Source organism: Balaenoptera acutorostrata, chromosome 6 (genome assembly GCF_949987535.1).
Source record: "Balaenoptera acutorostrata chromosome 6, mBalAcu1.1, whole genome shotgun sequence".
NCBI classification, from domain to species: Eukaryota; Metazoa; Chordata; class Mammalia; order Artiodactyla; family Balaenopteridae; genus Balaenoptera; species Balaenoptera acutorostrata.
The window spans coordinates 124,080,791-124,095,095 of NC_080069.1; the positions used below are offsets into that span (position 1 = coordinate 124,080,791).

The 14,305-nt window shown below is 62.7% G+C and overlaps 1 protein-coding gene across 4 annotated transcripts in view; it reads right to left on the bottom strand.

Annotated features, from left to right (window-relative positions):
* Positions 1-1,937: 1,937 nt before the first annotated feature.
* NACC2 (NACC family member 2) overlaps positions 1,938-14,305 on the bottom strand; it is a 95,001-nt gene continuing 82,633 nt past the window's right edge. For all 4 annotated transcript variants that reach the window (XM_057548366.1, XM_057548364.1, XM_057548365.1 and 1 more), the window contains exons 3-6: positions 10,400-10,564; positions 8,158-8,263; positions 7,764-7,861; positions 1,938-6,295 (exon numbers count right to left, since the gene is read on the bottom strand). In XM_057548366.1, the coding sequence (XP_057404349.1) occupies positions 5,790-6,295; positions 7,764-7,861; positions 8,158-8,263; positions 10,400-10,564 (875 nt within the window). In that variant the 3' untranslated portion in view covers positions 1,938-5,789. The remainder of the gene's footprint in view (positions 6,296-7,763; positions 7,862-8,157; positions 8,264-10,399; positions 10,565-14,305) is intronic.

Here is a 14,305-nt window from a genome sequence, read left to right on the forward strand (position 1 = left end):
GGCTCGGGGCCCGCCTGAGCGGGGGCATTTAGAGGCTTATGATGGCGTCTGGGGGCCTTCCGGGGTGCAGCCTGTGGCCCCAAGGTTGGGTGTCTCCACCAGCCCAGGTGGGTGACCTGGAATCCACCGATCTAACAGCTTTGAGGTCCCGGGCAGGAAGGGGGAGGGGCTTGTACAGGCCGAGCTGGCGGGTGAGCTGGGCTCCGGGCATCAGGGCACAGCTCGGAAAACAGGACCTGAAGCGCTCACCCATCGGGGCTCGGCACAGGGGTCGGCGGGCGCGCCTGGCTCTCCCCAGGCCGGCCCCTGTGTGTGACGTGGCCCCTGAAGGAGGGGGCGGCTCAGGGCGACCCCAAACCAGCAGACCCACTGCCGCAGGGGCCCATCTGGAAACCACGCCCACCCATTTTAGACTGTCTGCTCCATGCTGGCCACGGCTCCAGGGGACCCCCTTCTGGGAAAGTCACACGAAGCAGACCTACAGACCCCTGCCCCTGGGGGAGGCATGATAAACCAGTGAGCAAATAAATCCATCCCTAGCTTGGGCAGAGCAGCTGCTACAAAGCCTGAGAAAGCGGGAGAGGCCGGGGGTACTTTTAGAAGCAGGTCAGAGGTGAGCCTTCTGGACAAGACCTCGCAGGACAGAGATGAGGAGCCCCCCAACCAGGTGTCCGAGCGTCGGAATCGCGCGTGAGGGCCCGAGACCTGACCCGTGTCTGTGGGACACATTGATGCAAGGCCTCGCCCACCGGGGCCCAAGGGAGCCCAGAAAGGTCCTGTGGGTACAGCAGAGGAGCGCAGGGGGGGACAGAGCTGCCAGGCTTGAATCAGAGAACCCCAGCCCTGGGCTGGCCTGGAGGGACGGTTCCAGAGATGGTCAGGGGATGGGGTGGCCTGGCCTGGCCCCGGGGGCCCCCAGTCGAGCCAGGTGACCTGCTCCGCCCATGTGCAATTCCCCCTCCATCCACCTGGGGGCAGACCTAGCCCAGGCGCAGGGAAGGGAAGGGGAGGGAGGCAGCCGCACACCTGGAGTGGCAGGCAGGTGAGCCAGGTGAGGTGGAGGCCCCAGTTTGCAGACAAGAAAAAGAAAAGGAGAGCCTCGCCAGTTCACCCGGAGCTCAGGGCCCTCCCCCAGGCACTGGACCTGAAGGACATCCTACCCACCAGCCCCATTCCCTTGTAAGATACTGGAGGGAGGGGGAGGTAAGTGGGTCAGGTGTGGGCAAGCCTGGGGATGGCCTTTCCCCCGCCCAGGGCTCCTGGGTCCCGAGGGTAACCCTGCTCCCAACAGCCCACCCCCTCCCTGGCTTCTCAGTGTCGCCCCCCCCCCCAACGCCACTGGGCGAGCAAGATGCAGGCAACCTGGGTTTGAACTGACTTTATTATTCTGTAAATGTGAATTTTACAAAGCGCTTTACAATGAACGATCACATCCTTTTGTTTGTTTGTAACGGATTTCACCTCCTGAAACGGCTCTGAGCACACTGCAAGCCCTCGGTTTCCTGGTCACTGGCGGACGATGTGTCTTCTAAGTTACGATACGGTGTCAGCCGTGGCGAAAAAGCAACAGTCTAGACTCTGCCAACTAGCAGCACGGAAGAGAGGGAGGTGCAGGAGGAGCAAACAGAGGTTTCCTCCTTCTTCTCCAAAAAACAAAAAAAAAAAAAGAAAAGAAAAAGAAAAAAAAAAAAAGCCAGCCTCTTCTGCGGCTGAAATGGAACTCGGTGTTACTGTGAAACAGGCCTCCTTTATACAGCACAGGACAATTTACTGATTTATTTTTAACAGTCGTGAGTTACGGTACATAACCCTCCAGGGACTCCTCACAGCAACCGTCTCCTTTTTAAAAGTCTCTTTTTCCCCCAAACATTCCGTCCAAAGGATGAATGGTCTATTTGCACCCAGTGCCATCCAAATGTTCAAGTCAAAAATATTGATACATTTTATATTTAGTTCTTTTATTTTTTTGTCTGCTAAAAATAGTATTGCAAGTTTTGGCTTCTTTTGACATAAAAATTACAATCATGTGCAAAACGCTAACAATGAAGCATTGATCAGAATTCAAGCAGGTTGTCCAATCTGAATGCTTTAGATGCTGCATCATTTTCCTTTCCGTTTTTCTCAAATCAACAAAACAAACAAACAAACAAAACCCAGAAGCCCTTGCTATGTTAGAAACACCTTGTACCGAGCCCCCCATGGTCTCCGGCCACCGGCGGGTGACACGCCCGGAGCTGGCTGGATGACATAATGACAAATTTATGCAGCAGCAACATTTGGAAACAGTAGTTAAAGCTCAAGACGGCTCTGAACTCTCAATTCTGTGTTTAGGATTTACTGCTGGCAGAGGCAAACAGAGGTTTTCTCTGAGTTTTCAGTTGGTTAATGGGCCACAGGCCTTTTTCTACTTGCAGCAAGATATTTCCATAAAGATAAACCCACTGGAGGGGCATCTAAGCCATCAACGGCTAGGGTGGCACGCACGGGGCCAGTGCTGGAGGGTTCCGGCCGTCAAACGGGGACAGGTCAGGGCCGGGCACACAGCAGACCCCTCCCAGGCCGAGCCTCTCTCTGCCTTCCTCCTTCCTCTAAGGCCGCCGAGGAATGCATTTTCACGGAGGAGAAACAGGCCCGGCTCCGGGACAGCGGGCAGGGGCCAAGGGCTGCACCTCAGAGACCTCTCCCCTCGCCTCTCGTCCACACTCAGGGGCAAGGAAAGCCGATCGAATCAAGTGCAAGGTTAAGCAACCACAGAGGACTCTGGGCGAGACCAGACACAGTGCAGAAAGCAAGATGGGATTCAAGTACCGAGGCCGCCGGCCAGGCGGGCGGCCCCACCGAGCTCACGGCATGTCGCGTCTCCCGGTCCCTTCTCCTGGACCTTTGCACTCGTCCCAGCTGCTTCCCTGGTACGTCCCGGCCGCTGGGGAGGGCAGGAGAGGGCGGGCGGCCGCCGGAGCACAGGCCAGCCGCCCACCACAGCCGCTGGGACCGGCCCAGTCCTCCTCTCCTCCAAAGGCGCTGATAGGACTTAGCTCTATGTAATAGACTCTATGTAGTTATATGCGTATTGCTAATAGTCAAGCTTAGGGATAAAGGTGCAGACATCTCATAAATACTGAGTGGCTTGTCTCTCGGTCTACAGGATCTGGGTGAGTCAGGATCACGCTCACAGGACAGGAATTAGTCGTCTTGTAAACAGAGGAGGGGGAGGGTCCGGTTCTCTTAATTGGTTTTCCTTGGGAAAAATGATCAAAAGATGCTAAGGCACTCTGGAAGGCCCCTCCGAGCCCAGGCCCGCCGCCGCCCACCCCGAGGAACATTCAGGACGCAGAGGGAGCGCCCCGGCAGATACAATCATCAGCCACGCCCATCTGCAACGCTCTCGACCCACGTCCACCGCGGGACACATTAGTGCAAAACGCTCGGCCTGGCCCGCCCGGGGCGCAGGGAGAGCTCAGAACCCATTCACATTTGATTATTATTAAAGTTTCACCTGTAGCTCTTGCCTTCCTTACCCAGAACAACAAAACAGACGGCGATTAGAAACAATTAAAGGACAGAGATCACGGGACATTGTGCTAGCCTGAGCGGCGGTGAGGCCATCTCTGGGAGGCCCCCGCCTCCCCCGCTGGACCAGCGGCACCCCTCCTTGTCCTGGCCTCGGGTGAGGGCCGTGCCCACCTTGGAGTGGAGGAGAGGGGAAGAGCGAGCCCTTCTGTCAACAGCCAGGACGGGCAGCCAGCCCCCGAAGGTCCCCAGGATGGTGGAATGAAAGTGCAAACGTGGGGCAGGGACAGATGAAAGGACCTCGTCTGGAGAGGGGACGGTGGGGTCTGCCTCACCCACCACGCCCCGCCCCGCAGCCTCCTGACAGCTTAGGGGGTGTGGCCTCCTCCCAACTCCAGGAGGACTTGGTCCTGGCCCCTGGTGGGCTGTGGGCCTGGGGGGTGCCCTGCCAGCTCCAACCCCACCTGGGCCTGAGACAGAGGAGGCCCGCCTCTGGGCCAGGTGGTTGGTCCAAAGCCCCAGCAGGAAGGAGCTGCAGCCCCTCAGGCCGGGACCACAGGGCTCGGCCCTCCCTGTGCCACGTGCCCACCCAGGGTCCCCCGACGCCGGCCCGGAGCCATCAGCGCTCTCTGGAGGGCAGGCACCTGTCTGGCCTGGCTGGAAGGCATCCCCACCGCCCCCCCGCCCAAGGTCTCCCCCAAGGGCCCTCCACAAGGGAGGGCCGCAGTCAGCAGGACTAGGAGCCCGGATGGGAGAGTGCCTAAGCCCCCTGCCCTGCCCCCCAGGCTGCCCCCCGCTGGGACCCACTAGGGCAGCTCAACTTTGCGGGTCAGGGGGGTTGAGCCACACCTGCTTGACAGGGGGACGGGAGGGGGGGAAGCAGCAGGCCCGCTCAAGTCTGGGGGTGGGGTGTGCCTCTGGCCAGGCCTGGGGGCTGTCTGGGACTCGAGGGGAAGGCAGCCCCTGGACGTCCGGACACGAGCACTTCGGACAGCCTGCGCCCCTCCCCGCAAACAGCAATTAAACTTCACAGTGAGCTTTCCAGCCTCAAACCAACACTTCCACGCCCCCGCCACGCATTCCAGAACCCGTGCACCTGCAAACCGCCCCAGCTCAGGCCTGTGCCCACCACCCACCCGCAACGTCAGAGGCGCGCATACCGGGGAGCCCAGCACCGCGGGGCCTGGCTCCAGCCCCAGCCTGGCCCCCGGCTCCCGTCCTCCGGAACACACCCTGGCTGCACCTCAACAGGGGGTGAGTGGGACCTGGCCGGGGGGGCTGGGCGACACGGTATCCAGGTGGACCCACCCCCAAGCCGTAGTGGGTGGGGGCAGGGACCCCAATCCTCCCTAATTTTTTTGCTCTTTTGGGTCTGAAAGTTTCCAAACCATACATGAAATAGATCTGAGTTAAGACGAAAACAAATAAACAAACAAACATAAACCCAACGTGGCTGCAGACTGCGTGGGCTGCCCCGGGGCAGGGGCCCCACCTCACAGGATGGCGGGCGGGTGGCCAGGCTGGAGCCAGCAGGTGCTGGGGCCGGCGGCCCAGGCCCTGGGTCCCAGGTGGACCGAGGGTCCGTGGAGCCTCAGGGGTCGGGGAGACCCCACGGGCGCGGGGCAGGAGAGCAGACGCAGCCAAGATCGCTTCCACCACCCACAGTGACCAGCACGGCCCACCACTGTGCCGTCACCACCGCCCCCGCATACGCTCACACACGCTCCGCACACACACCCACACCCCACACGCACGGCGGACCCGGCGGGCCTGAGCCCCGAGTCTCAGGAAGAAGGGAGAACAAGGAGTTTGGCCCCTGGGGGCCCAGCCCTGGCCCGTGGTCCCGGAGGAGTGGGGGGTCCCCATGGGAAAGGAACGAGGGTCCCGAGACACATGCTCCCGCCCCACAGGCCCCTGGCTTCGCCCCAGGCAGAGGGAACCGTGGGGGCAGGAGGCCGGGCACCAGGGTCTGGCGGCCTCTCGCCCCCTCCCCGCACAGGGGGAGGGAAAGCTACAATGTGGAGACTAACCTCTCGAATATCAAAAAGGAGCCCCCGGACCTTCCTCGCAACTAGGTCGCCAGGGGCCTAATCGTTTACAGTATAACGAATGCATTTGTTTCCTTCATGAATTTTAAATACAAGCAGAATAAAAATCACATTTTTTTCAGGCAACAGTAGCAGTTCAGTAGGTAAGTGGCTTGATCACATTTGTCTGTATTAGTAACGCATGCAAGCAGCTTCAGTACCCGCCTCGGCGCCCGGTCCGGCCTCGGGCTCCTACAAGGTCCCCGCGTACGGGCCCTCCGGTCTCCTCCCTGCGGCCGGCGTCGCGGGCCGGCTGCTGCTGGCGCTGCCCTGCTCGAAGGGCTGCGGGGGGCTCTGGCCCTCGGCGGGCAGCGGCTCGGGCGCGGCCACCTCCTGGACGACGGGGCCGGCGCCGTCGGCCTCCGAGCCGGCCTCGAAGGTGGGGTTGGTGGATGCGCCCAGGTCGACATTCACGGCGTCAGTTCTCAGGGCCACGATGCTGGCGGCATCGCCCCGCCGCTCGGCGTAGATGCGCTGCTCAAACACCTGCGCGGCGGCGGGCGGGAACTCGGGGTCCAGGGGCGCGCTGGCGGCCGAGGAGCCCATGACCGTGCGGTACATCTCCACGCCCTCGGGCAGCATGGACTTGATCTTGGGCAGCCAGCGCTTGCGGACGCGGCGGGCGTTGGTGCACATGTCCGCGGCGATCACGTTCATCTCGCTCTCCTTGAAGCTGGGGGCGAAGTTCTGACAGTACACTGCAAGGACAGGGCGCCGGGAGGTGGCGTGAGCGGCCACCCACCCGCAGGAATCCCACGATGCCGGCCCTCCGCCTCCTGAGGGGCCGTGGGACTGAGATGCCCTGGACAAGCCAGGGGGCAGAGCGCTCTGGGCTGGAGAGGCCACCGCGGGGCCAGTGGGGCAGGCCGGGGACCTCCAGGGTCTCCTCCACCTTGCTCCCCTCTGGCACGGGAGACCACAGGGCCACCGAGGCCTCTCCTGGGCCAGCCTGAAGACCAGCGGTCACCCTTCTCGCTGCTGGAGGCCCCGCCCTGCTCCTCTGGGACAGCCTGGGGGAACCTTCAGGGGAGGGGCAGTCAGAGCAAACAGGACCCCAGCCTGCGGCTCTAGCAGGAGCACAGAGGGCCCAGGGGGCTCTGGCTCCTCCTGACCACTGGCTGGCAGTGTGGCCTTGGGTGGGCCCCCATCTCTGGGCCTCGCTTCCCCACTCTGTCCCACCCACCTTGCATCCTTGGTCAGACAAGCCTGAAAGAATCCCTGCCCTGGTGGAGTGGGAATCGGGGCAGGGCCTGGGCACCCACTCAGCTGTGAGGCTCAGGTCTCTCTGGGCCCGATCAAAGGGCTGGCAAGGAGGGAGGCGGGGGCCGGCTGACACCTGTCTTCAGCCCAGTCCCCGGCCCGGAGACCCCAGCCCAGCAGTGGCATCAGCAGCAGCAGTAATAACGATACGCCCTTTCCCCGCTTCTCCTCCAGGAGACACAAGATCCAGCTCTCCGAACAGCACGGAACCCAGAGGCGGGTCCCCCAGGGTGAGCCCCCTCCGCTGTGAGCCCTGCTCTGGGGCAGCACCAGCTGCACCCCCTCTCGGCATCTTCCCAGAGCCCCTGCCGGCAGCCCACCCATGCTTTGGGACGCGATTACTGGCTGCAAAGGCCCCTCTTTGCTCTAAAACAGAATTAGCCTCACAAGAGAGATTTTTTAAGCAAGAAAACTAAGACAGTGTTTCGTGTGCCGACAGCTACAGGAGGACGTGCTCTTGGCTGCACTGGCCCGTGCCGGGCACCGGTGGCTTCCTCCTCGTCTGGGGGGTGCGGGGGGGACGGGGGCGGCGGTCTGCCACCGAGATGGACCACACTCCGCCCCCACGGGCCCAGCAGCGGGAGGCAGAAGCGGGCCAAGCAGATGGCAAAGGCTCAAAATAACCCCAAAATGTAAATAAGCGGTTTTGTTCCAAAAGGAAAATTAGATCTATTTCACATATTAAAATAGTTTCGCAGCTGAATTCATCACGCTTGGAAACCTACCAAGAATGTTAACACCTCGAGACCGGGCCCCCGCGAGCTGCTCTTTTCTCCCCCTCGACCCTGAGGCCCGGCTTGCTCCTGGGGAGAAGCCACCTTTCCCAGGCTGACATCCAAGGGCCTGGGGGCTCCTGGAGCTCCTTGAGACGCCTCCCCACCCCCGAGACCCCAGTCCTCCTCTTACGTTTCACAGCGTTCAGGACGCGGCTGTCCAGCGGCTTGCGGCTCGGGTCACTGGTGGACGAGCGGATGCCCGTGCCACAGCTGTTGGCCAGCGTGTTCCTGGCGGGGGGACAGGAAGGGGGGCAGCGTGAGGCCGCCGGCTGGAGGGGACGCACGGGAACGGGGTCCCCGCCTGCATGCCCCGCCTCCCCTTAGGGGAAGGAGCCCCCCCACCACCAGTGACGTGGAGCCGGTGTGGTTCTTCACTTTGGGGGGGGTCCACAAGCCCTCCCCAGACCCAGGTCTGGCCGATGGCCTCGGGCTGACACCTGTGAGGTCGGGAAGGTGGAGGACCCTGGACGCACGGCCTTGTCTAGAGAAGATTCTAGAGACCGCAGGGCCCGCGGGGGACCTACCTGTCGAAGAAGGTGGCGAGGAGGCGTCGCAGCAGAACCTTGTGCTTCACCCCTGCGCAGAGGTGGCAGTTCATCAGCTGCCCGCGCGTGATGTAGACGCCAGAGCCTGCGGCCGCCAGACACAAAAGGGAGGCCCTCAACCCCAGACCCAGGGCCACGGGCAGCCCAGGGGCTGCTGGGGCCAGGACGGGCGGACCACGGGTGAGGGGGTCGGTGGGGGAGGGCACGGGGCAGCCCCCCTCCAGGCCTTCCTCGCTGCACTGGGGCCCTGTCACCAGAAGCAGGCAGCCTTGGTCACACGCTTCAAAGGGCTGTCCCCAAACTGCCCTCCCAGCCTCGAGGGGATTGCCTGGAGCTGATGACCTGCGTTTGGGTTTGGGAAACACTCATCTTGCCTCTCAGTCCTCCCTGAACACCAAAGAGCCACGGGCAGTGACGGGAGCTGGAATCATGGCGGTCGGGCTGCAGTGCCCCCTGCCCAGCACGGACCTCTCCCGGTGCCGGGAGGGAAGAGTCAGCCCGGGGCAGAGACGGGACCAGTGAGCCCCGCAGTCTGGCCAGGCCGGGCCCCCACCAGGGCTCAGGCCAACCAAGGACAGGGACAGGAGCCTCCGTTTCCCCTGGACGCTGTCCGTGGAGAGGAGCTTCCGCAAGAGTCAGCCGGCGTGAAGAACACTGAAGGGCAAGGACATGCCGCCCCGCTCGGGAGCCTGCAAGGCCTCATCTGGGCCTTTGTCTATGATCTGACTTTCTACAGGGCACGTACTGAACCTCCTCATTGGAAAACATGAACAAGGCAGTGTTCCCTACTGGGCGGCGGGGGGGCAGGGCAGGGATGCGAGGACCCCCTGTGAAAGCTGCCACTCCGGCTTCGGGGGGCCTTCCCCGACTTAACGTTTTGTTCCCCACAAGCCAGGTCTCCAGAGAAGCCCACAGGCCCCGGTTAAGAAGCACGGGGCTGATTCTGGATGGAGACCACCATCGGGCGTCTCCGGCCACGACACGCCAAGGGTCCCACAGGGCTTCACCCCACCCAAGGTCTGCAGAGCCTCAAACCCAACAGCAGGGCAGGTCACCCTGTGCCACACGGGCCGGACAGCCCACTCGCTGTGGGGAGATCTGTAAAGGGGGGTGTTTAGCAGGAGGCTTGGGGCCAGGTGGGGCCTGGCCAGGGAAGGCGGCCGGCCTGCACCCTTCCCAACCCCAGACTGATAGACAGGCCTCCCTGGGGACCACGCCCATCCCCAGGGTCCTGAGGAGCCTGATGCCAGCGCTCCCCGAACAGAGCAGCTGGATGCTGCTTGGAACGGCGCCAGCCCGCAGGGGCGGGGGGCTCGGGGCATGGCCGGGGGCGTCCCCACCCCACCCAGGCCCACCCAGACCAGCCAACACCGCCCAGCTGCCCTCCTGTCGGCTGAAAGGCGAGACCGCCTGCTGAGGCGTGGTTCCAGAAGTGGGGACGGCTCAGGAAGAAGGAACCCCATGATGTTGCCCGGGAGCGACAGGCGGGGTGCTGGTCAGGAGTGATGGCCCAGCAGCTCACGGAGGAAGAGGGAAGGCCCCATCAATTCTCATCTTCCCGCCGGACAGCCTTAAACATCTACAAGGAGGGACTTCCCTGGTGGTCCAGCGGTTAGGACTCTGCGCTCTCACTGCCGAGGCCCCGGGTTCAATCCCTGGTCGGGGAACTAAGATCCCACAAGCCTCACAGCGCGGACAAAAAAAATCTCCAAGGAGCTGTGAGGCTGAATGAATCCCAACACTGAGAAGATAAATATTTCCGACAGGCACGAGCCCTAAGGGGCTTTGGACCCCATTGTATTGTTTGTTTTTACAGAAGAAACAAGTCCATTGCTGCCTGGGAGCTGCCGTCTGGAAGCTCTGGTCATTACCCCTCGAAAGAGGCAATTGTACACTTGGGGAGCTGGGGGGGCGGCGCTAGTAAACTGTACCGGACTTGGTTTTATCCGCGACCTAAATTAAAACACAATCATGATTGCAGCCCCTGCCAATCAGAAGCACGACCAGCCCAGGGGATTCAATTAAAATGCTAAATTAATTCAATTGAATAACTCCTCTTAATGACACTTTCTTCTAAAAGGAAATTAGAGGAAATTTAAGATGTTCTTTTTTTTTTTTTTTTTTTTTTGACTGACTGGTGATGAGTCCGTTGTTCATAGCTCCGAAGAAAAAACACAGGCAGGGCAGCTGCATACAACAGACAGGGTGGGGGAGGCCTCACCTGCCACCAGCTCCAGCTTCTCGCCGGGGTCCCCCTCGGAGTAGAGCTTGGGGTGGCAGCGGTACCCGATCTGGCTGATGAGGCTGGCGGGCAGGGCCACCAGGTCGCGGCGGATGAGGACGCAGGAACGGCTTTCCAGTGGCACGGGCTCCGGCTTCTCTTGCACTGTGGGCCCAGAGGCCACCCGGTCAGGGACACAGCAGATCTCCCCTCCTGCCCACCCAGGCCCGGGCCAGGCCTGCTGCATGCCCGCCCTCCCCGCCCACCGGGTGCTGCCCCTGCCAGGGACCCGAGTGAACCAGAGAGCAGAGAAGGCAGGCGAGGGGCTCCCAGCCGGCCTGGGAGCAAGTCGCTGGGGGCCCGGGAGGCTCCCGGGGGGGTGTCCAGCAGGCTGAGGCCTGCAGGGGGAGCAGGAATGAGGGCTCAGGGCTGGGGGTGGGGGCAGGGAGGGAGCGGCCCTCGAAGGGGACCGGGCGGAGGAAGGGCAGAGCGGGGGAGGGGAACAGACCTGTACTGTCAACCGCTCCCCAGCCTGTCTCCTCACAGCAGCCCCGTTCTACAGGTGGGGGGGACGCAGACCCTGCGTGTGGGCACCCCGCCCCCAGAGGCTGCACCATGTATTATTCCTGGCCAACAGCAGCTCCATCAATATTCGCCAACAGTAAAGCCAGGCGGTGGCACAGCCGGGCAGCGCCAACGCTGTCTCCACGCCGGCTCCAGGCCTCCGGGCCGTCTGGGAATGTTCCTGACAAACCACTACTGGGGGTCATCAGGGACCCCCAGGCGCGCCAGCACCTGCAGCTATGATGGGGCGGCGGGGGTGGGGAGTGGGGGAGGCCCCCTCTGACGTCCCCGTGTCACACCCTGAGCGCAAGCACCACGCACAGGACACCAAGCAGAGGACCGCCTCGGCCCCATCCCCCCCCCCCCGGCCTCCATAACCACCCACCTACCCACGGGACCTCTGGAGGGGCTCAAGGCTGGGCTGGGGGTTCCCTCTCGGGCTCATGGTGGGAGGTTAGTCTATCGGGCACTTGCTGGGCACCCAGCACACCCAGGTGCCTCCCCAGGTGCTGGGAGGCCGAGGGCCTGTCCCCTGCTCGCAGGGAGCGCCCAGCCCAGAGGGTTCAGCAGGCGGCCAGGCTGGGTGAGGGCAGCGGCCACGTGGAGGCCCCCATGGTGGGCAGGACCCCACCTCACCAGGCTCGGCGCCCCAAGACCCTACAAGCAGGCCCCCACTTCCCGCCCCGCGCCTGCCCCCCCGCCCCCTCCTCATTTTCCTGCCCGGCTCCTGCTGCAGGGCCAGCTGGAGGCCCGTACGCGGCCGGGCTCCACCGCAGGCCAGCCTCCCCGTTCAGGCTCACACACGGCCATCCGTCCAGCACTCCTCACCCTGCGGCCCGCGCTCAAGCCATCCCGGCCAGACACAGGGCAGGGGCACGGCCTCCCTCCTCTGTGTCCCCAGCACATGGCGATCTTGGGTCACTCCTGGGAAGGCCACCTGCTCCCGGCAGCTGTCGTCGTTGAGAAATCACAGCTGCTCCAGGGCGGGCCCATGCCACACACCTGGCTGAGCAGCAAGGCCTGCAGGTGAAGGCCCCAGGGCCCGTCCCCCCGTCGCCCACCCGTCACGCGGGCACCCAGGCAGGGTCTGCAGGTTGGAAAGGCTCCGGGCTGCTCTGATGGCCACTCAGGGTTGGGTTTTCCTTGCTGAGGACGACGGCTCTCATTAGCAGCCTCAGTGACCACTGAGGGTGGAGAGCGCGGCTTGTAAAACCTCCCAGGGCTCAGACACCCAGAGGGCAAGGCTGGGCTGGAAGCTCTCCTCCAGCAGGCTCAGGGCAGGGGCTCAGTGGCAGGGCCTGTTGGGAAGGTCTCGAGGCCACTCCAAGATGGTCAGAGGCAGTCCCTTGGGCTGGCCGGTGTCCCATCCCCTCTGCACTGTGACACCCCCTTGGGGTCACAGGGAAATTCAGCAGAGGCACCTAAGTCTGGGGGAGGCCAGGCGGGGCTGGGAGAAGGACCTGGAAGCCCTTCAGGAGGGGGAGGTTGGCAAGGAAGGGTGCCCAAGCCCCAGACCTGGCACAGTGTGAGCATGAATTAGCCCCTAGTTATCTCTGCACCAAGGTCTTGTGGGGGAAAGGTCAGGGCTGCCCAGTCCCTGAAGGGCTAGCACCCCCCAAACCACAGGGCAAGTCCCATGGGAGAAGGCAGGATGGTCAGTTCCAGCCCCGAGGATGGGCTGGGGACCCACCTGTTGCTCTAGCCCACCCCACCAGGGTCTGGAATCACCCGCTCCGGAGTCAGCCCCAGTCCCCACCAGGAGACCCCCAGGCCACCCCTCCCCCTGTCCCCACAGGGCTCAGCCGTTCCTAGGGAGGCACCTGCCAGCACGCACAGGACGAGGGTGGCACGCGGTGCCTTCGGCCTGGCGGCGGACAGTTCCAGGTCAAAGGAGGGAGTTTTCCTGAATCAGCCAAGCCCTGGGCGAGGCTGCAGCACAGCTCAGGGCCGAAGTCAGAAGGGTGGCCGCTCGGAGGGGTCGGGCAGCATCTCCCACCTGGCATGTTTGGGGAACGCTGGCAGGGGCTGGGGGCAGATTGGCAGAGAGCCGCCAGAATCTTCCAAACCCGGAATTACCCAGGGGCTCAGGGAGCACAGGAAAAACAACCCGGATGATATTTTAAAACATAATTACCCGGCCTGCCCCGCCCCCCTCCCCCCCCAAGCCTGCTGTGATTACACTCGCAGACTCGGGAGCAGGGCGCCAACGCTGGCGCCGTGGCATTTACATAAAGAGCGCTCACCAGCAGAAATAATCCCCATCTACAACTCCTCGGCCACAACGTTTCTCCAAACAGCAGAAGTTGTCTGCACTCCGCACGCCCACCACCCCCGCCCCCCAGCCCCAGCACGGCTCCCCAAGAGCCAGAGGCTGTCAGATCCAGAAGAACCAAAAGAGCCACTTCTATTTCTGCTTTGCCATGTGCCGGATACTGTGCAGGCTAAAAATACCCTCAACAGAGTGGCAGCTCATCTGGAAAGGTGCTCCGAATTGCTTCATGTGCCCCCGTCCCTCCCCAGCCCCAAATTACCCACCACGGCCCGAGCTTCCAGCGGCCTCCTTCTAGGGAGGGGTGCCGAGTTACAAAGAGGTTCTGGAAACCCAGGAGAGTCTGTGCACCAGGGCATAGTGACGGGGCCCCTCCAGTCTCCCTGGCGGCCTCTGGCGGGGTCACTCCAGTGCCTGAGGGCAAGGGTGATGGGAGACCCCTCGGTGGGCTGTGGGCAGGGGTGTAGCAGCCTGCAGAGATCCCTTGGATCACACCCAGGTCTCCCTGAGCACCGGGGGACCCGGCAGCCTCCTGCTGCCCCAGGACCGGGGCGGCCGCCTGTATCATCAACGGCCCCGGTTATAACCCTTTATAATGTTGGTTTCTAGGATCGTGGGCTCCAAATATTTAGGCCCCGTGAAATTTGAAGAGAAGCGCGTGAAAGCAATTAGCTGTTTGTATCGGGGGGTGAGCAATCACTCTGTGTGTAGGGAAGGTGCACGGTCGTAAAGGTCCCGATGGAACGATCTGGAACAGCAGCTAATCTGGGCAAACGGGCAGCAGGGATAGAGGCAGGCAGAAGCTTCCCTCAGACCACAAGAGCCAAAGAAAACACCAGTGTGTTCACAGGGTGCATGGTGGGCCCTGCAGGGTCTCTAGCTAGAGAGGAAGAGGGGTCCAGGCTGTGCCTTCAGGGTCCTGCTGCCCCCACCATGACACCTGCCTGAACCCAAACAGGGGAGACATCACGCAAGGGGGGTGAGCCCGACACGGACGGACACAGCCTGCAGGACCCACTCGTGTGAGGTCCCTAAAGGAGTCAAACCCATGGAGGCAGGAAGTGGACGGTAGG